The sequence below is a fragment of the Pinus tabuliformis genome, chromosome 2_1 (assembly GCF_031772625.1).
Source record: "Pinus tabuliformis cultivar Carrire ecotype Pingquan chromosome 2_1, CPIR1, whole genome shotgun sequence".
Lineage (NCBI taxonomy): Eukaryota > Viridiplantae > Streptophyta > Pinopsida > Pinales > Pinaceae > Pinus > Pinus tabuliformis.
The window spans coordinates 274,403,608-274,427,256 of NC_142299.1; the positions used below are offsets into that span (position 1 = coordinate 274,403,608).

At 34.7% G+C, this 23,649-nt stretch overlaps 1 protein-coding gene across 1 annotated transcript in view; it reads right to left on the reverse strand.

Moving 5' to 3' along the window:
- Positions 1–21,159, reverse strand: part of LOC149199839 (uncharacterized) — a 77,623-nt gene extending 56,464 nt beyond the window's left edge. The window contains exon 1 of the mRNA XM_089400734.1: positions 20,406–21,159. Within this exon, the coding sequence (XP_089256860.1) occupies positions 20,406–21,159 (754 nt within the window). The remainder of the gene's footprint in view (positions 1–20,405) is intronic.
- Between the last annotated feature and the right edge of the window lie 2,490 nt (positions 21,160–23,649).

A 23,649-nucleotide genomic window follows, 5' to 3' on the forward strand; every position in this document is an offset into this window, starting at 1 on the left:
GAAACTTCCATATTCTTGAGAGGCTGCTAGGTTCCTTCGTCAACTTGTCAAACCTCCACAACTTGGACCTGTGTAGGTGCGTGAAATTGGAGAGGCAGCCAAATTCTTGCGGGAGTTTAAGTAGCCTTAAATATTTTGATGTTTCCTGTTGTGCTAATTTAAGAATCCCAAGCGAAGCTTTTGGAAATATAAGAACACTCGAGCATATAGGTCGTTCCAAATGTGAAAAATTTGAAGTATGGCCCTCGCAGTTGGCCCATCAAAGGTCCCTGAAAGTAGTGAAGTTGACGGGCACAAATTTGAAGAAGAATTTCCAAGTTCTTTTGAACTCCCCAATGAATTAGAAGTTCTATGGATAGGAAACCCTTTGCTGGACACGGTGATGCCCTCGCTGGGTGACTTACGGATGTTGAAGGAATTGTGTCTCGAGTGTCACTGGGAATTGAAGTGATTTTCGGCTTTAGTTGAAAGGTTGAGCCAGTTGAGTTGGTTGAACCAATTCAAAGTTGAAATTAAAGTGTTCAATTCACAATTTAAAACAAGACAACTAAAACACAAGCATGCATGATTGTAATATAAATGGTATTTTCAGCCTTAAAGAAATGAGGTCCATGTTAGTGTAAAAGTATTATACAGTGAAGAAGTATATATATATATATATATATATATATATATATATATATATATATATATTTAAAAAACATTTTATAAATGTTTTTTTTAAATGATTATATTTTTATTAAATATGATAATTATTTATATGTTTTTTAATTTTAAATATTAAGATTATAACATTAATCATATTTTTTCCTAATCAAAATATTTTTTTAATAAAATTAATTAAAATAATACTTTTTAAATTAATTAAATTGATTTCTTTAGAATTTTTTTAAAAACTTGCTTTCCAATATTTAAAATTTTTTAAAAATAATTCTGAAATTAGTGTAATTTAAATAATAATTATTATTATATATAACTATAAATATTAATATCTATTTAGTTTTAAGCAATATTATAGTCTAGTTTTCTTACTTTAAATTTAAACATTTTTTTTATACTATATTCCCAAAAAAACTAACAAATATTAATAAAAATATGTATAAAAGTTAAATAGTTTTTAATAAATAAATACAAATATACACTATTTTTTTAAAAATGTTTTTTACATTATATTCCCCCAAAAATTACAAATATTTATGAAAAATACTTATCAAAAAATAAAACATATATTTTAATTAGCATAAACATATGAAACATATTTTTAATTAGCATAAACATATATAAACATATATTTTAGCTATGTATTATGAGTTTGATAATTTATTAATTTAATTATATCAATTAATAAATAGTTTTTAATAAATAAATATAAATATACATTATAGATTAAAAAAAAAAACTAATTTAAATGTTTTTTATATTATATTCAAAAAAATATAAATATTTATGAAAAGGGTCTTTTAAAAAATAAACATGTATTTTAATTAGCATAAACATATATGAAACATATTTTTTAATTAGCATAAACATATTTTCGCCGAAGATTCTTCTCTAAATTGATATGGATCACAGAAGCCTAAGTTCAATAACAGCATAAACATATATAAACATATATTTTCGCTATTTGCAAAAGAAATGTATTATGAGTTTGGATAATTTATTCAAAATGAGGTTGAAAAATGAGAGGGGCAGAGTATGTATGCCTTCATAGACTTAGGAATCAACTTGTACGAAGGTGGGTCCATTGTCCCACAAACAAGGGGACCTCATACACCAATTTGGGGTATGGCTTGACCGTGACCTTAAAATTAGATATAATAATAATAATAATATATGTTCGTTGTTTGCAACAAAAATGTATTATGAATTTGGATAATTTATTAATTTAATTATATCAATTAAAGGCTATATTAACGCAAGAAGACAAACCAATTGAGCTATCTCAAAGCTTTATATATAGGCATTGAATTATTTTTATTATTAATATGTTTTTAAATGTTACCTATCAATTCCATATTAAACATCAAGGACCTACAAATTCTTTAGAAAACAACTATTAATGAAATACTCTCTCTCTCTCTCTCTCTCTCTCTCTATCTATCTATATATATATATATATATATATATATATTTTACTCAATTGGTATATTGAAATATTTTATTTATAACCCATACTAAATTTTTCTCCATATTAAGTAGTGAATAAATTGCACATCCCTCATGCTAAAAAGTAATTTTTTATTTTCAATTATTTTATCTTTCTATATAAAGTTGATATAAAATTAAGGTGAAAATTGAAGTATTTTATTTATGGCATACATTATTCTTTTTTGTTATTACTATTATTTAATTTGTTAATGTAAGTATTATTTTATTATTTTTAAATGTAACGTTAAGAGACATCTCCCCTGTACTAGGATGTAGAGTGTCTCTCGACCCAATTAGAGATGAGAGAGAGGAAACGTATCTTCTAGGGGTTGGTTTGTTGATTGGTCACTATATGTTTTTCTTTTAGCATTGAGCTATCATAAACAATTTTGTGTATGATATAATGTTGTAGAATATTGTGTTAGTTAGCATTGCTTTTACCATGTAGTAAACATGAGTAATTTGGTATAGTTGTGTTTCTAAAGTCTTAAAAAATGATGGGTCTTGAAACCAAACTTCTATTTCCTTTTGAATATATTTTCCAATCATCTAATTTTTTTCCTCAACTCTTTGATCCAATTATACCAATGGATCTTTTGTAAACTTGAGGACCTTGGAATAGAATAACTCTTTTGTTGCTAAGATTTCCCTTCAACTTACAATGTATAATTTGAATGCCACTAAACGTCATTATTCTCAAGGGAGATCACGAGCCTCTTGTTTTGGCCTCATTTGCATATGTAATTTCACTTTGTAATTATGTCTTCATGCATAAATTAGTGTCAAAGGAATTTGAATTGAAAGACCAAGATGGAGCAGGTTATCCCCTCTATAATTTGACTTAGAAGACTAAGCTAGAGTAGGATATCCCTTCTATTATCCAGAGTAGAAAAATGATTGCTATCACCTCTCCATAAGAGCCTCAAATCCAACTCCTTACCCAATCTCCCCAACCAACAACCATTTGGTTAGCTATGAATCACAGCTCTCATGTTTAGTGCCTTGAGACCACCAAACACGTAGAGAACCCATATTAGGCCGAGCAAATTACCATGATTCAAAGTATGCTTAAATAATATGGAATGGTAAATATTAGTTTTGTACCCTATAGCCTTTATAATTGAATCTAATTCATAGGAAAGGATTAATTCCATTGGTACCTCTCTAGACCACCACCTTTGTTGTTTTTCCATAGTACTAGAATCGAGGTTAGGGTCTTAGGATCACTAACACTACCAATCCAAATACCACACAGAAGAATATAAACAATAGTAAATCAACACGTGCACAAATGTAGACAATTTTCAACAACCCTACTTTGTTATATTAACAAACTGTAATACAATTGTCTAAGGCCCCCATACCAGGGATAATGTCCCTCATGCATCCACTAGTACAATAATATAGGAACATGATACACTGATGGTCTAGCTAATGTAGTATATAATCATAACTCCTCTTGTCATATCTTGAACACAACTATTGGTCCTTCTTCTCCCAATTTGCAGTACTACCTCTATTATTGGTCTCAGTTCTTTAGGTCACTAAACATGGCTCCTCCAATTGCTCTATAGTTGATCATTAGTCCTTCAACACATCAACACATAGAGACTCTGGTTGAGTTGTTCACAACTCTGTTTGTGAACAACTCTCAACCCATTGCTTCTCCTTAGCTCCTTTGGGATTTCTTCACTCTAATGCCTTCTTACGCTACTCCAATGAATACAAACTTTGGGTTGGAGGGTTACCACCTATCACTATAAGATGTCCTTCTCTTCATTGAACTTAGGTTGATCCAACTGCTCACTTTGACCTCCTTCTTTTGTCCTTTGAAGATCAGTCACTAGAGCTTCCAACAATCTACCTCTCCTAGAAGTCCTCTTTGTCCTTCAAAAGACTTCACTTAGGGCTCCCTTGAGCACCTCCTTGTTACCCTCCAACAACCTTGAGACACCCAACCAATTTTTTCCAATCTGTACTTATCCTCTAGCAACAAATCAACATGAAACACATTACAACATACCTTGTTCTAGGTTTGTCCTTCTTGATGTAGGTTTAAGCCTGGTTAGGGCTGATGTCAGTCTACTTTAGCACCTTATTTCTCCTCCCAAAACCTTCTCCACAGTTGTGGCTCCCTTCCTCCTTGCTTTTTCTCCTACTCATTTCCTTCTTGGAGCAATACCAACCATGTTTTAGGCCTCATGACACCTTCCCAAGCTAGGGTACAATGCTCAACCCTCTCTCCAATGATTACATAGGATGCAACCTACAAACAATGGTTTGCCCACACACAAAATATGCCAAAACCAGCCCAGAACTTGTCCACAATAACTTGGCCCCTGCTTTTGATCTCAGCAACCCTCAGACAATCTTGTGATTTGATGCTTCTTGGATGTGATCAAATTGCCTCAATATCACTTATATTTATATGCTTCCTTTAGGGTGCCAACGAACTATCCTTGGGGCACATTTTACCCTAGCCGACTTGACTTCTTGTTGAGTGAATCCAACTAGCACATAAATAATTTTTTATCTTCCAAACTACATGGCATCTCTTGGTGTTTTAAGTGGCCCCTTGCTCCTCTAAGGGTGCCCTACATCTTCCAAGTGCCAATCGTCAAAATCTCTTTGTGGTAATACCCACAAGCTTGGGTACAAAACCCACACCTTCGGTTCTAAGCCCACAAACCATGTTTTTGATGCCTATTCCTCCAAAACCATGAACCCTAGGGCTTGGAGTACCTCCCAAGCTACAAAACTCAACAACCTTCAGCCATGATATCCTCATTATCATTATATCCCTGCGTGCTAGCATCTTATTACAGAGGATTTTCAGTGAGCTCATACTCATCCTAGATCAGTCTACACCCTAAATCATCATTATCCTCAACTTCACTAACTATAACATTAATGGGTCATAAGGTGTTGCACAAGTTGGTGGCCAACTGACATCTCATGGTTGTCACAACCTCAAATATTATAAGTATTAAAATAATGAAACTTTTTTGAAAAATTGTTTACAATATTTTAGTTGCCTTTTTTTTTTTGAAATTTCATGAGTTTAATATTTAAACTAGTTTTTGTTGTTGTTGTTTTTTTATGAATTTAAATATTTATTTTGGGTTGTCATATGAATTTAATTAACTATATAGTTTCATGATCTTTTTTATTATTTTTATTTTTAATTAGTTTTTTTGGTTGGCTTAACTCATAGGGGATTTGAACCTCGAATATCATGGTTTACATAATACTTCATAACACGACGATCGCTAATTGAGATTCCCCTAGTATGAAATTTTAGTTTTTAAAATAATAAGTAAAATTATTTTAAACTAGAAAATATAGAATACAATTAAAATAGAGTGAACATTTTTTATTAAAAGAAAATCAACCTTTATAGTGTAAATGAAATGCTAAATTAAAGGAAAAAAAAAAGCATCATAAATGAGTTAACATTAGAGGAGTGTACTCACACTAGTGACCTTGATCTGATGTGATAATTTGAGAAGTATAGAAGGGCTTTGTGGTCTTCCAATGCTTCAACAATTATATATTGAAAAATGCAACAATCTTCAAGTGTCGCCAAGTGTAAAAGAGAGGTTGAAGCAAAATGGTGTGACAGTAAATAGATATTAAAGTTTTCAATTCGTAATTTAAAACAAGACATACTAAACTTTAACCATGCATAAAATGTCTTTTAAGCAGGAAAGAAATGGAGTAAAATATTATGCAGTATATATTTAAAAGATATTTTAGTAAATTTTCTCATGATTATATTTTCATTAAATATGAAAATTAGTTATATGTTTAAAATGAACTAAGTATTAGTAATATGTTTAATGAAATTAATTGAATCAATTAAAGTAATATTTTTGAAGTTGAATTGATTTGTTTAGTTTTTTAAAAACTTATTTAGTTTTTTACCAATTAAATATGAAATTAACGTAAATTAAATAAAAACGATAATAATAAATATTTTTTAATTATAAATAAATATAAATAAATATTTAATTTTATCATTTTTTATTATTATTTAAGATTTAACCTTTTTTTTTATATTTAACTTATAAATATTTATAAAAGTCAAAATATCTTTAATAATTATAAGTAAATATAAATATACACTCAATTTTAATAGGTATTACATTTTGTGTTTTTGTTATATTTAATTTTTTATATTATAATTAAAAAAATTACAAATATTTAAGAAACAATTCTACTAAAAGATGAAATTCATCGTTTAATTGGCAGAAACATATATGTTTGTTGTTTGTAACCATGTTTGTTATTCATAATAAAAACGTATTATGAGTTTGAATTGTATTAATAATAATTATATTGAAAGTTAACATAATAAAACCATATTAACATAAGAAGGAAAATTCATGGCTAAATTAAAGATGCTAGAGAAGACTTGCTTTCAATTTGGGTTGTATAATTTGAATGCGCCGAAGCATAATCCTTCTTTGGGGAGGTCATGAGCCTCTTGCTTACCTCCTGACATTGCAATTCAACTATCATAACATTCACTTTTATAATCAGGTCATTATAGATACACTGATAATCATAAAACAAATTTTATGAATACGCAAGGTATTGTTTACCAAGGAGTGGGGTTTTGATTCTCGGATTTGTTGTCTCTTGTGCTCCCTTATTGTTGCTCGCATCCCCGTGTGAAGGATAATGTGTCTCGACAGAATGTTGGAAACTTGCTGGCTAACCTCCCCACCTACTCCTTGGGTACTCTTCTTCCCCACAGGCCATTGCACTGTAATTTGGTTGTAAGTAGAAAAAGAAATACTAGTTAATGAAGGAAAGCACTCCTAGCTCAAGAGCTCCCTCTCTTATCACCTACACCTCACCAAAGTCAATTTAGTCTTTGTAGTCAGAGGCAATAGAATTATCTTGTCCATCCAACAATAGGGCCCAAAAATATCCCTTCACCCATAGCTTGCTCCTTCTTTTATAGGAGGCTTCATAGGGGATACTTGGAACTTCATGCAAAATAACTATTTTTATTAATTTAAAAGTTTGATTATTCACCCACCCATGTGTTACCCTCTCACCAAGGCTCTCTTAATTTCTTGTACTTAAATTTTTACTCAAAAATAATATTTTTCCTCACCCCAACATGACTTCCTATTTCTTGTCCTAGATGTCTCTGGATCCCCCTTTTCTATGCCTTAATTTGTGTTCATTACTGAAGTCAACTGATATGTCTCATATTTGGTCCCTCGACTACATCTTAGTTTAACTCAAATTGACTCTTAGGTGGATATCCTTTTGTTGGCTCTTGCCACATAGAGGTTTTCTAAATTTTCTCTAATTCAATTTATTGATCTTTATTTTCATTCTCCGCCATCTGTTCTTAATAAGGCTAGACTATTCTAGGATTAATGTTTCTAATTAACTCTATGCCCCTTTATCCCCTTTGATTACTAAAACCTTATGTACTTTGGAGTTACTTTATATGCACATTCTCTACCTAAGGTTTTCCAAATGTGGGAAGGGTAGAGTTCTTAATTGGTCCAATCTTTTATTTCTTCCTAATCCCTCTTTACCCCAATATTTACTCTTGATTTAGTTTACTTGGTTTTAAAATCACACTTACTTCATTATGTGAATTAGTATGATTACCTTATCTTAATTATATTTCAATGGTTTCTTTTTTATGCAAGGGTGCCAATTCGGTCATGCCCTTCAAACACTTCCCTTTGAAGTTCCAAGGGTGTCACATCAATCAGTTCTTTCTTTATGCGAAGGGTGCCATGTTGGTCGTTCCCTTCAAGAACTTCCCTTTGAAGTTCCAAGGGTTCCATGTTTCTTGCCCTTCAAACATCCAGTGACATATGATAGAATCAAAATTACTAAAGATATCACCACATCATTTCATTAGATAAAACAAGATCTTTGACTACTGATGATTCATCTACGTAATCATAAATGAGTGATGGTGATATGGTTATAGGTATAATTTCTCATTTAACATCATTTACTTTACAAACTTTATAAACATTACTCTTAGGATAATCAAAAACAAAAGAAAAGAAATCATATTTATCATTAGTGGTTAAACTATTAGGTTTTTCAAGGTTTTCTTGGCATTCAACACCAGATGTTACACCTAGTCCATCTAAAATCTCATTTAGTAAACAAAGAGAGGGTAAGGATTTTTTGTTATAACCGTCATCTTGCGAACTCACTATTCCATCATTAATATAAGATTCATCTTCCTGAAATCCTGAATGAGAATCATCACAATGTTCATCTAGTAAACAACAAAAATTTCCAACAAGTGAATTAGAGGGATACATAGCTACATAATGTTCTTAAAAAATTGTATGAAAATCCTTTAAAGATAAAATACCTGCTGGAGGGAGTTTCCTATACCATTGTCGAGATCTGCCTTCCAACGACATCATGAATAATTTCATCTATACGTCCTCATGTTTGCCCCCATCCTAGGAAGGGAATCATGGAATAGGAGTAGGTGTTCAATCATATCGTTGTCTTCGTCTTCACAAAAAAAAGGTAGGTAGGTATCCCATATGTTTATATCTGGTAACTCATTTGGAAATACTGCAATTTGAGAAAAATACAAAGGAGAAAAACATGATGCAATCTAAGAAATAAACACTAGGAATTGTAAATCAGGAAGGATATACACTTGAAAAACTTTTATGGTGCTTGATGTTATGACCTTGAACTTCACCAATAGGTCACAAACCTAACCATTCAATCAGTTACCAAGAAAAACGAAAAATTAATCTTCGTTCCTCGACAATGGCGCCAAAAGATGTTGGTGCTCAAATCATCCAAGTAACCAAGGACAACCTGAGACCACATCACTGAGGATCGTAGATCCTCTTGTTCTAGGTGACAAGGGTTGGCCTCCCTTTCATCACAGTGGGTATTCCCTAGTGATAATCAAAATTGAATAGTCATTGTAAAATAATCTAAATTAAATCGATTTTCTAATTAAACAAATAAGTAAACGAGATTATTAAAAAAAGAGTGTTGTAAAGAACATAATGTTTTTTGGGAAAAAAATATGGTAGGTACATTATATAATTTAGAATATTAGTTAGTAGTGCTAAGATATTCCTCAGATTATAAACAAAATTCTTTTGTTGTGCTTAAGGATTCATGAGTTTTTTCCAGTGAAATGAAGAATTTTTATGTTAATTTTATGAGAAATTTAACATAAATCAGAAACTAAAAAACAACATAAACATGTACAGAACATCATCAAAAACAAGCACATGATAAAGTAATTCACCCCTCCTGGCTACGTGTCCTTATTCTAGCTTCCAATGGGTTGGGCCTCTTTATTATGGTGAAAAGTATAAAAATTTGTGTTTACAATGCTCAAATGGTTCTAAACCTTGCTCCAATGAGTCCAACATGTTCAAAAAATGGCCATATAGCCTCTTTTTGCATCCAATTTGGTGGAAAACTAAAGAAGTTATGACTTTCCCTTGTTTTCCCATTATTTGCTCCATAAATTTTTCCACATCCGATAGGAACCCACAATTTCGCTCCAAAAATTTGCTAACTGAGCGAGAATTTTTCTGCGCGGTGGGCCATAATCCGTTGGCACCGAATATCCATCGAAAATCACAATCGGCAAGGACCGGCAGGCTTAATGTTTGTGTATGTGGTAGGAAATTGCGCGATTGCGATGTGGCAGACCCGACGACACTATAAACTGGGGAGACACTGACTTGAGTTAGTGGAACATCAATTCCATGTCTGCTTTACAGTAGGCCATTTTGCGAGGTCCATCTTTTCTTGCATGAAGAGTATTGTATTTTTTTGGCAGGATGCATATGTCTTGATCATGCCATACACCACTTCGATTTATGGTTGAATTGGGTTCATTGCAGGGAACTCTCACTTGCTCTATGAAGTGTTTGCTTCATCGGTGCCTTAGCAGGCAGGCTAAGTTGCTACAGTGGTGCTAAAACTGTGCAAGTCGAATTTCTGAGGGTGGCCAAATTGCTACAAATTCCATTGCTGCATTTTCAATGTATAAAATAATTGTGAGAAAATGAAATCATACCTGGTGTTAAAAGTTCAACATAAGGTGCATATTTTGGGATCTTTAAGAAGAACAGTTTGGTCAAGGGGTTCACAGACATTTGCACTAGTGCTTAAGCTATTTCATCAGTTTGCAAGAGCCGATTGTCTGCCAGGAACTTCGTTGTCGATGAATATTCTGAAACTACCTTGAATGAAAATTTTCTGAAGGACTAATACTATCATCGCAACATTGCGCACACTAATAAATAAACCATAGAGATTTACAGTTTCACCCTCTATCGCAAGCAGTGCAAAGGACATCGCTAAACCATAAAAAATTCCAAGAAAACAATGGAAGAATTATTAAGCAGCTGGGTTTGAATTGGCTAGAGGATTTTGTCCAACCATTGAGCAGTGTGGTGAGCAGTGCGAGAAATGTGGTCCACAGTATGAGCAGAGCAGAGTAGTGTGAGCAGTGTGGGCAGCAGTGAGAGCAGTGAGCAGTGTACAGTGAGAAATGAGCAGTGTGAGAGTAGGGAGTTTTTATGCAGCAGAAGTATCGAGCAGCGAGCAAGCAGTAGCAAATGCATTCAAACATGACAAAGGAACCATAAATTTCAGAACATGTGGAGACAAATGATTTAGGACAAGTGAAAATTGCCTCATCCACCAAAGCTGGGAAGTGGGTTTGGGTCAATGCCAAACAATATCGGGGCATTTAAAAATGAAGAATAACCCATCTAAAATCGGAGCAAGCAAGGAAGAAACTATCTCAAAATAAAAGTAATCATGCCCTTCTCAAAAAGCACTCAAACAAGTCTCCTCCACAAGCACGTGGCAACAATAAGTCCAAAGGAAAAGTCATTGATGATTTTGTCTTATATAGTCCCACATCCACACCTTTCACCTAGTCATCTGATCTTTATGTGAAAGAATTGTTAAATGCAAAACAAATTTTGAAGGTTTTAGAAGCTAAAGGGTAGGAAAGAGATCATAAAATTCATATAATAATGGCTGAGAACAATACGTTAGAAGAAAGCAATAAAATTTTAAAAGAACAAGTGGCATTGCTACAGGAAGCTCTATTGATAGGGAAGACAGAATGGAAATGCATGAAGGCGAACGTGCAAAACATAAAGAAATCTATAGTGGAAAGTACAAAGGTGGTGAATGTGAAATCATCCCAGGATAAAGGGAAAATGATTGTTCAAATAAACAACCATGAAGAGAACGCAAGAGAAGAAACGAAAGGAGATTCCACCAAAGTTTCCAAAACTTGGGCTCAAGTTATTAGCAATTCTGCTAATAAGGAAAGAAAAACAAATATTTAGGTTGACAACATGCAAGATAGTGAAGGCAAGGAAAGAAAAAACAGGACAACAAACATAATTATTAAAGGGGTGAAAGACTATGGGAAAAATGAATGTACTCTTGACCTTGCAAGAGACTTCTTGAATGACAAGTTGCTATGGCAAGGACAAATATGTCAAGCATGGAGGGTGGGTAAGTTTAAAGGGGAGAGAGCTAGGCCCCTAAAAGTCATTATGCCTAGATTGAATGATAAATATATTATTCTAAGCAAGAAACATCTCTTGAGGGGTTCTCATTTTTTCCTAGAAGAAGATTTAATTGTAAAACAACAGGAGGAAAGAAGGGAGGAACTTTTAAAGGTTAGGGCATCAAGAGATGAAGGAAAAAGAGCATGGATTTATAAAGGCAAAGCTATGATAGCGCAATTTGTACGTCCTTCTAGAACAGAGCAACAAGATGGTAATAAAGGAGAGGCAACAAACTCTTCAATAGGAAATCAGAAAGCAAGGTCAGTATGGGAAAACAGGGACAAAGACTCAAATGTGAGTCTTGCATGTCAAAATAAATAGCAATCAAGTCATACCCAATTTTCCTTAAGATTATTTTGTTGGAACTAAAGAGGTTACCTATGGAGACAAGGACCTGGGTTAGGGCCTATTGCGGAAAATAGAGACATAATTTGGCTCATAGAAATACATGAGCATGAAGGGTGCAAGACACCTTTGTTTGAAGGATATTGGAATATGGTAGTGTGGAACAAGGCAGTAGGAAATGGAAAAGGGCACAGGGATATCATGGTTTTAGTAAGGGAGAAAGAAGGTCGTCTTACTCAGTTAGAAAAATAAGACTCAAATAAGCAATTCATTTGGTTTAAAATATCAGAAAATGGAAACCACATCAGAATTGCAGCATGTTATTTTGCGCCACAGGTTTCAAAAATCTACAAAGGTAGAGGGCTTGACCATAAAGATCCATTTGCAACTTTAAAAATGGATATTGCAACATATTTGCAGCCAGGTGAAGTCCTTATAGTGGGTGATTTCAATGCTAGGAATACAAGTGAGCAAGCTAGCATTCTTTGTTGTAAAGATGATTGTGACCCTATTTGGCTTATAGAAGAAAGTAATCATCAGTGGGAAAGAATTTTAGAGGACAAGGGCTGCAATCTCTTTGGTGAGCAATTGCTTACTCTATGTGGGGCCTTTGATTTAGTCATTTGTAATGGCTTGACTAGATGGGCAAAGTCTGGTAATTTCACTTGCAATACTTACAATGGAGCAAGTGTGGTAGATTATGTAATTTGCTCGCATGGTTTGTGTGAGAAAATGGAAGAATTTTTGGTTGGAGATCAGCTGTGGGATTTGAAATTAGATCACAAGCTAATTTACTTATGTTTCTTTTGGATTGGAAAAAAAATTAGAGTAAAAAATTCATCATGTCCAACAAAATCTCCCACAGGGAAGAATTCTTTTGACGCCAAAAAATTGTAATACCTTCAAAATGACGCTAGAGAGGCTCTTTGAGAATTATAAAATTACAAGTCACAGCCTTCATAGTCATGAATTAACACATTTAATTCAATGTGCACTTGCAAAGTGCAAAAGAAAAAAAATTAAGAAGTCTGAAACAAATTTCTTTCTGGTTAATGCTTGGTTTGACAAGGAATGCAAAAAGGCAAGGAGAATGTGGAAAGAGTCAAACAAGGATAACATAAAGCTCAAATCATACAAGCAGTTATTAAGCAAGAAAAACGTTGATTTCATGGTTTCAAGGAGGGAAGAACTAATCGTCCTTGGGAAAAATAATCCCAAATTATTTTGGAAGGATCTCCAACCGAAAAAGATACAAATTGGAAATAATATTATAGCTTCTAAATGGTTTGATTATGCAAGAAAACTCTATGAGTAGGTTCCCAAGGTTGACCCTCCCCCCTTGGTCAACACTGATACTGAACTCTTCATGGTACAAGAGGTAGATATGGGTATCAAGAAGTTGGGCGTTGGAGATGAAAAAGACTTAGCTGAACTCCAAGCAGAATATCTAAAGTGGGGCTCAAAGATTCTTGCACCTCACATTACAAAAATCTTCAACATCATACAACAAGGGCTCCCCACAGATTGGTCAACTAGTTTAGCAATACCTCTTTTCAAGAGCAGTAATGTCAATAATCCCTCCAATTATAGGATCATCATGATAAACCCTTTGTTTGCAAAGCTATTTGGAAGCATGCTAGAAAAAAAAATTAGTAAGTGGGGAGAAGAAGGAGATAAGCATGCTAAAGGGCAAGCAGGTTTTAGACCTAAACATTCCATAGTTGATCATTGCATAACTTTAAGGCACATCATTGAAAAAGTTTGGGAGAAAAAGGAAGAAGCATTTTGTTGCTTTGTTGATTTCAGAAAAGCTTTTGACTCGGTTCCTAGGGATAAATTTTGGCAAAGAATGGAGGAACTTGGGGTTCCTAAACATTGAGAGAAACTATGCATAGGTTGTATGAAGATGTGAAAGTAAAAATTATAACTTCAACATGCATTTATGAAAGTTTTAGAAGCGATATCGGGGTCAAGCAAGGTTTCCCACTGTCTCCTACTCTTTTTGGTTTATATATTGACAAGCTTGAGGAGTGGTTAAATTCGCAAGGGGGTGATGGTATCTATTTGTGCAAGTTTGTTATAAGGCTTATTTTGTATGCAAATGACCTTATTTTGATTGCTAAATCAGCCCTTGGTTTGTAAGAGCACTTATTATCCCTTGAGAATTTTTGTAGAAGTGTGGGGATGCAAGTCAATATCAACAAAACAAAAGTAGTGGTCTTGTCTAAGAAAAGAAAACATAACCAACATCAGTTCTACTCTGAAGGCAACATTCTGGAAGAAGTTGCGGATTACAAATACCTCGGGATTGACTTCAACAAAAATCTACGCTGGAATGGTTGTAGACAGAAAATAACTTTGGGGGGTTGGAAAGCATTTTATGCTTTTCAAAATAGGTGTAGAGAGACAGAGTTATGGGACTGGAAGACCACTCAAACTCTTTTTGGGCTTCTAGTGATTCCAGTGATTCTCTATGGTTGTGAACTATGGGCTCGCAGTACCTCCGACATGCAGTGGAGACAAATTGAAAAAATTCAGAAGCATTTGATCACAAAAAAATTTAAGATTAAAAGTGCAGTTCCTTATGATATCTTGTTAAGTGAAACATGGACTGCTCCCATTGAAGCAATTGCTATGGTGCGAGTCATAAGGTATTTAAAAAAAATTGAACAAATGGAAGATGGTAGATGGCCTAAGGTTGTCTTTAATGATAGATTGTGCATGAGAAAAAAAACTTGGATGCAACAACATAACAAATGGTTTAGTAAATGGGGTATTTACTTGAATGCGTGTCCCATAAAAGACAAAGAGATAAAATCTTTTGTTTTGGAAAAGTTCCACAAACGTACTTGGGATAAGGAGCTAGGAAGAAATAAAAATTACTATATTGAAGTGTTTAATCCCACTCATAATCATCAACCAAAAGCATACATAGAGGCCAATATCTCTTGGAGAGCCAAAATTCTTATTGCTCAGTTAAGGACTAATTCTCATCAACTTCGTTGTGAAACAGCGTGCTGGAAAAGGCCAAAGGAAGTGTGGGAGGAAAGGATATGCATTTTTTGTTCTTCCGGAAAAGTGGAAACAGAAAAACATTTCATTTTAGAATGTGAGGCCTTCAAAGACAACAGGGAAAGTTATGCAGATATGCTAGCAGCGATCTCTTGGGATAATCTATTTAGTGAGGGGTTTGTTGATAAGCTGGGAACATTTATTGTGAAGCTTCACAGAAAAATGGCCGAATACATCAAGCAGATGAGGAATCAATCTGTCCCATAGGTTGCCTTTAGCCTCATGGACGTTAAAATAATTTCTTTCTTCTTTCTTTCTACACCTCTAGAAATGTGAGCATATTTCCTTTTGAATGGAGGATACGTGTCAAAGTTTCATTATTTAGTTTTTCTAGCTTTTTAAAAATGGTTTTTAGTTTCCTATGTGCACATAAGGTGAAAAGGTGTATGGTTTCTTTTATTTATGGAAAAAAATAGGTAACAAGCTAAACAATAATCCTACATGCCTAATTAATATGACTAAGATGTGTTCTCTTTTAAATAAGTAATTTAAGAGCTAAGAGTTAATTAATGGCTTAATAGAGTAGAAAATATAAGTGGAAGAAGCAAGTATAGTGGAAGAAATAATTGCTAAGGAATCACATGATTGTTTTCAATGCCAAGGGTTGTAGGAAGAATATAACCCTTTACAAGTTCGAACAAAAAAGAAATTAATTACAATATTCCCCAATTGATTGGGATATGTACACTCATGATCCAACCAAAAAGTATCCAATCATCATAGTACACAAAAAATAAATTAAGTACAATTTTCCCCAATTGATTGGGATATGTACACTCATGATCCAACCAAAAAGTATCCAATCATCATAGTACAATATGTTAGTGCTCAAATCATTTTTTCAAGAAAAGAATATGAAATGAAAGGGGCAAAGGCACTAATCAACTAAGATCACTAATCATCTAAGATCAGAAACTTGATCTTGGCACATGTATTGTTACGCGGGGATAAATGGTTTGGTAATTTCTTGAAAATGTTATTCACATAGTTACATTCATAAGTTACAACACATGTTCAGGTGGATAGGTGATTCAATGGTAGATAATGTCTCATAATTACAAGTTAGTCATTGTGGTATTCACAACAGGTATGGGAGGTCAAATATCCCAAAGGATATGATTAGGTTGGTTTTGCATGGTTATTTTCTTTGATGTTTGATTATAGGTTTGAACATCCTTTGAGAGATTTGTATGGAGTTCAAATTTCAAGAAAAACTGCAAATTTTTTATTTTTAATAATTTCTAATTTTAGCCATTTTTAAAGTTGCCTAATGAACGAGATAATTACATATGTGAGGACTCAATTGGGAGATTTTCTTGTGGTTCAAGTTTCATCATATTTGGAGGTGTTGCTACTTTTAGTGGGGTGACTATACTTTTGAGATACCTAGTGTGACATTCAACATCATTGTATAATTCCAAGTCTTTCCAAGCACTTTCAAATTTAAACCATTGATTGTGTTTTAACATGGTCTGTATTGGGCTTGTGGGCCAACAAGGAGATGTTTTCTATTTTTAGATAATAATGAGGGTAAAGACATTCTCATATGGTCTCAAATCATGGGCCCTAATTAATGATTTCCTAGTCCAATTCATGAGATCTAATTTATCATTATACTAAGCATAAAGCTTTATTCACCCTCTTAGATAACCACTTACTAATTTTGAGATGCATATATTTAATAGGAAATAGATGGTTAGACTTGAGCACTTAGGGGGTACTTGCATGAGTCCAAAGTGGTTAATTTTTGTGTAATGATTTCTTTTGTAATTAGAGCACACCCTACTTTAGAGACTTTCTTACTATTTTAAGAGTTTTTATTTTCCTAAAATTATGCTTGTTGCCATGTTATTGTTGGCCTTTATGTGTTACTTATTTTAGGCTTGAAATTTCACAGTTTCCCTTCTTAGACCCATCTGCCCTAGCCTTGGAGTATATTTCTAGGTTTTAGCATGGTTGAAATTTGGGATTTTCCCCTCTTAAACCCACGCACCTTAGTCTTGGAGTAAATTTTTAGCATGGTAAAGTCTATCCTTGGAACATTCAACATAGAGCCACTTTTTAGGGAATTGAATTTGTCATTAGTAATGAGAAAAGTATGTTGTAGAATGGGTAGGGGTGGTGGTCATAAAAATGTGATTACTATCTTTGGAGGAAGTTGTCCTTTTGAAGGAGGTTATTCATGTAGCTACTATTTTATCATATGAGGAATGTTATACTTCAAACATTATATTTTTATTTTTTCTCTTTACTTATCTTTTTTGTTCTCTTCTGGTTCTTTCATTTTTCTAGATATTCTACAAGTTTTTTTTTTTTTTTTTTTCATGGAAAAAGTTGCAATTTCTTTATTGATGAGAAACTTCATTTTGCAGATGCATTGCATATACAATATTCAAGCCTATGCCTGTCTACAACCAAAAACATTTCAAACTGAGTTCCACCTCATGTACGAGGCTTCAATTAAGAGTCTATGATATGAAGCTCTTCACAGAGAGCCTTACTGTGCTGTAAGATAAAGTAAATAAACAATGAATAATTACATATGGTCATTCAAAACTATGGATCCAAAAGTGCAAAACAGCAAAAAACTGTTGGAGATTTGTTAAATGCCAGGTTCTATAAATGGTCTGTGGTAGTACTAGTAGGTGTTGCCGTCTCTTTCCTCCATGATCAACCATGTGGTGTCGTCCCTGTGCGTAGCCTCCTTGGATAAGATGTCAGCAACTGTGTTGCATTGCCTGAAAATGTGACGACATGAGAAGACATCAAAATATGTTATGAGTCTGAGTGTTTCATCCAAAATATGCTTTAGAGAGTATGCATTGCATTGTTATTTTTTGTGTATCCAATTGCATATGATTTTTGAGTCTCTGAATAGCTGTAAATGAAGGCAGTTTTTGGACAAAGAAAATAAATGAGGTTTTTGGCTGCTGTGAGCTCTGCAAAGTTGTTTGTACCCCTTCCCAATCCCATTTGAATTTTATAGACATGTGCTTCAGACAGATGAAGAATGGCCCCCCCTCCACAACCAGCCTCCTGAGCTGATCCATTAAAATAAGCTCATGGATGATCAGTGTTGATAACTTCTTGTGTGATATTCCTATGGGTTGACTGTTCGTCCTCTTCGTGGATGGAGTTGTAGTCGACTAGCAGTCTGGTAGAGATAGAGGGCCAGTGGGGGGGTTTTTGTTGGAATATAGATTGGTTCCTAGTGATCCATATGGCCCAACTAATAAGGAGCGGGATGTTATTTTGTCTGATAGAAGTGGAGGAGCACCAGTTATTCAATGCTACTGTGAGATGAGAGACCTGCCATTTCTTAGCAGAGGAGATTGAATTGAGGAAGCCATTCCAAAGTTCTTGTGCACATGGATAGTGGAGAAAGAAATGGTCGGTATCCTCGTTGTCGCTTTTACAGAGATGGCACCAGAATGGCCATAAGAATGATCTTTTCATCAGGTTGGCCCCAGTCAGGACTTTATTGCACAAGATAGACCACATGAGCAGTTTGGTTCGAGGGGGCAACTTCAACTTCCACATCTATTTCCACCACTACACCAGTTCCTATGGCTTGTGTCTCTCCATCAGCACTTGATAGCCTATCTTGGGAGAGTAGGTACCATGTTTTGCATGTGCCCAGATGAGCTCGTCTTCGCCCTTGGTTATTCTAATATGAGCCTCTGTCAAAGAATTTGTGTAATTGCGCCATTCCTGCTGCCAGCATCAGAGAATATTCAGGTCTGTGACATTTCTCCAAGCTTACTGGAAAATGGTAGTATGTACCTCGTCTGCGATTTGATTAATGTACAATATGCCATTGGCCTGTAAATGACCTCTCAGGCCCTCCAAAAGCCTGTGTGCATTACCACATCCCACCCATGGGTCTATGCCTATCTGAATCTGTGCCCCTGCTTGAATTCTCCAAGTCAGACCGCTTCGAATGAGCTCCTTAGTGTTACAGACTACATTCCATATGATGGAGATGTTACTCATCCTTGTGTCTTGTTTGATCCATGCTTGCACACTTGATGGATGGATGTATTTGGACACTGCTACCTTCATCCATAGACTGTTGTTGATAAGAAATTGCCACCCTAACTTAGCAACCAAGGCTTTTGAGAAGGTATCCAGCCTCTTTATACCCAAACCTCCCTAGCTCTTTGGTAGGGCCAGAGAATCCCAGTTTGTCCATGCAAAGATTCTCCTTGGCTGATTCCCTTTCCATAGGAACCGACAACATATGTTTTGTAGATGAGACGGGATGCCTCTGGGATCCATGCCAATGTCATCCAGTAAATAGGTGTGGCTTCTAAAACCCTTTGATTAGGATCAACCTCCCTTCTCTGGAGATATATTTGTGGTACCAAATGTTGAGCCATTTCTCCACTTTTGATATGAGCCACGTCCAGTCAGCGATCTTGTAGCCAAGGGGTTTTAGCCTATACCCAAGATACCTCAACCCTTCTTCAATAGGAACTTCAGTAAAGTTAAATCTCCTGAGGACAAATTGGAACTCATGTGGGGAGCAACCAATGGTAGTAATAGTAGACTTTGCCTCATTCAATACCATACCTGTGGCTTTAAGGAAGATGCCGATGGAATGGTGTAAAGAGGTGGTGTCCCTAATGCCCCCATTTAGTATGATCAATACATCGTCCACGAAAAGCAAGTGAGTAAGGGTGCAGTCATCAGTAATTTTTATTCCCCTTATACGCCCTTGTCTGCAATCCTCTCCGATGGTTCTACTGAGACCCTCCATGATAAGAAGGAATAGTAGAGGAGAGAGTGGGCATCCCTGCCTCAGTCTTCTTTCTGTATGGAAAAAAGGGGAGGCTGAGCCGTTGATGAGCACACTAAAGGATACATTCGTGATACAACATAGGATCCATTTGATGAAGGAATAGGGGAACTCGAGATGAGTTAGCAGTAAACAGAGGTAGATCTAGTTTACCATATCAAAAGCTTTGGACAGGTCAATTTTCAGTATCATGCCTTTGAGTTTCTTGGTCTGAACTGAGTGGATAAGTTCCTATGCAGTGCCCACAACCTCGTGGATTTGACAATTCTACAGGAAAGCAAATTGTTCCGGGGATATATGGGCAGAAATAATGGGCTTGAGGCAAGTGGCAATAATTTTGGCTATGATCTTGTATATGAAGTTGCATAGGGAGATGGGTCTGAAGTCATCAAAGGGTGAGGGGTTATCAGATTTGGGGATAAGGGCTATGAATGTAGAGTTGAAGCTCTCCCACATTCTACCCCTCATTCGGCATTCTTCAATCAATCTCAGGAGGTCGGGTCCCAGGATGTCAAAGAAAGCAGAGTAAAAATCCACAGTCCATCCATCTGGTCCAAGACTCTTATCTTTTTTTAGCCATTTGAGGGTTGCTTCCACCTCTCCCAGAGTCACCTCCTTTGTCAGATCCTGCTCTGCTTCCTCATCCACAAACCTAGGGAAATTTTGAACTATGCGCATGACCTCCGCCAGGTTAGCAATTGGGGGCTCTTTGTAAATTTCTTGGAAGTGAGCTCTTGCAAGGGATGCAAGTCCCTGGAAGGTTTTAACGGGGGTACCGTCCTCTTTCTTGAGCTCCCAAATGGTATTAATCGCCTTTCTCCCATTAGCATGTCTGTGAAAGAACTTAGTATTTTCATCTCTTGCTTTGAGCCATATTGCTAGACTAAGAAGCCTCCAACTCTCCTCTTCGTCTTTCAAAACTTGTGCCGTTTTATGGAGTAGGGTAGCCAACTTGTCCTTTTGTTCTTGAGAGCTTAGTATCCCCTTCGATTCCTCCTCCATTTTGGCTATTTCTTCTTCTGCAAAATTGAGCTGGTGCTCGTCCGGTTCTTTTTTCCTCCTAGCCCAATCTTTTGAGAGCTCCTTCAGGGCATTCATGTTTCGTGTGAAACCTTTAGCTATATGGCCTTCCGAGCCCACTGGGTGAGCCTTCAAATAGTTACTCACTACCTTCATATAACTGTCTTCCTTTAGCCATGTAGAATTGAACTTCATATTCTACAAGTTATGAAGGAGAAAGATTATGTTTCTTGGCAACCAATTGTGTACTAGATCTTAGTTGATTAGTTCCTTTGCCCCTTTCATTTCTTGAGAAAATGATTTGAGCACTAACATATTGTACTATGATGATGGGATATTTTTTTGGTTGGATCACAAGTGTCCATTTTCCATTCAATTGGGGAGGATTGTACTTAAGTTCTTTTTTGTTAGAAATTGTAAAGGGTTATGTTCTTCCTACAAGCCTTGGTAATGAAAACAATCATGTGATTATTTACCAACTATTTCTTCCACTCTATTTGCTTCTTCCACTTATATATTTGACTCCATTAAGCCATTAATTAACTCTTAGCTCTTCAATTACTTATTTAAAAGAGAACATATCTTAGTTATATTAATTAAACATGTAGGTTTATTGTTAGCTTGTTACCTATCTTTTTTTTCCATAAATAAAAGAAACCATACACCTTTTTCAACTTATGTGCACATAGAAAACCAAAAACCATTTCTAAAAAACTAGAAAAACTACCATAAAAATATACTTTTTACCTTAAAAAAATCAATCACATTAGTTTATTGTAATTTCCCTTTCACATTTAAAATTAGTCTATTAAGTCATTATATTAATATTTCAAATATAAAGTAAAATTATGTTATAATATTTTATTTATATTTTTAATCCATAATTACGGTTACTATGAGTATACAACTCTACCATTTTTTCCATTCATATTCTTTTACCTAGAACACTTTCAAACTTGTTTTTTTTTTTTTTAATTTATATTCATGGGAATCTTTTTGACAATTGTATTGATATACATTTTAATCATCATTAATTGTTTTTTTGTAATAGTATTCATCCATTGTTTAGTAATGCACTAACTCTAAAGAAAGTCTAAAAGATTAGTGATAATGAATTATTTTTTATTTTCTATAAGATGAGAATTTCCAGATAATTACATGTGCCTTGAGCTTTACAAAATGTAAAAAGATGAACATTGTTACTTCAAACAAATTTTTACTTTGTAGAACAAAGAAAGATGAACATTATTGCCATCCTGATTGATGTTAGTTTTCCAAAAATCCACATCTAGAGTAATAGAGATAGTGAGAACTGAACCAAATCTAAATGTAGAAATTGTGAGAACTAAAACAAATAAATGAAAAAAAACTCTTAGCCCAACCAATAAAATGATCCATATAGGTAACCTGCAGGCATTCACACCATGGCTGGAAATGTAGTCAAAACCTTTGTAGTTATGAAGGAAAGCAGTTTTATTTTTTTTATTTTTTTTTATTTATTTTAATTTAGTTCCAAAATTCCAATTGCTGATTGCATTGTTAGATGTGAAGTTATTGTAGTTGGGCTTATTTACCTGAACCGCATTGTGTTGATCCTTCTGATACCTAAAAGCTGCAAAAAAAAAAGTTCGAAATTGAGGAAACTGAAAACATAAGAAAAGAGGTCCGAGTTCGAAATCAGGTAAAAGCAAAACAAAGCATAAGGTACTTACAGATCTAGTCAAGAAGGAAGGTGTGTTTGGCATTTGCAATAGGCTCATTTCAAAATTTTCCGGAGAAACTCTATTGTTTGAAATCCTGGGTGCGAAACGAACATTTGAATTTTTGGGTACAAAAAAGAATTGATTGCGTATCTCCAAAGAAATCTAGAGTTGTACATTGACGGAAAAGGGCCTTATCAGTTAATGGAAATCGCCGAAATATCATGACATGGATGTATAACCATCCATTCACATGGTCATGTCAACTCCAAAAAGTCGCATTATAGACTACTCCGAAAGATTCATGGTAAACCATTAACTATGTGGACCCCATGCAAAAGAGAGAAAGATTCACCGTAAACTAACAACTGTGTGGATCCTGCACACAAGACATGAAATTCCATGTGGTTCATGTGTGCGCCTACCACTGGTGGTGCAAGCCTCTGGCAGAACGAGATCTATATATCTTCGCACCCCCAACATTTTTCTATTAGGCTCTTGAATTCATTTCCACCTTCGCATTTCGAGTTTCAATGGTTTCGACCTAAAGAGTTTCCCACTTTCTATTTCTATTTCTATAATCATTTGGAATTCACATACCCAACGCCTTGTTGGAAATATTAACCTCAACCACCGCCTTAAACACACTCATAATCACCATACTTAGTCAATTTTTGTAGGTTGTGATTGTGTTTGCAGGCCAAAGGACTAAAATTTTGAACAGAAGTACAACAGTCACCATTCTGCAACACATAAAATAGTTAAAGCACTTAATACATAGTTGGTAAAATGTATATTCAACCATTTACCATGCAACCCTTAGTTGCACTTGGAAACCTCTTCAAGTTCAAAAAAACCCTCATTTTGTATAATCGTTCATCCTATGTCTTAATGATTTGTTTTGTCATGTATTAATGTCAAATTTATATATTGTGATAAATATGAATGTAAATAGTCATTTGTAAGGAAGAGCAAGGAAGAGCGA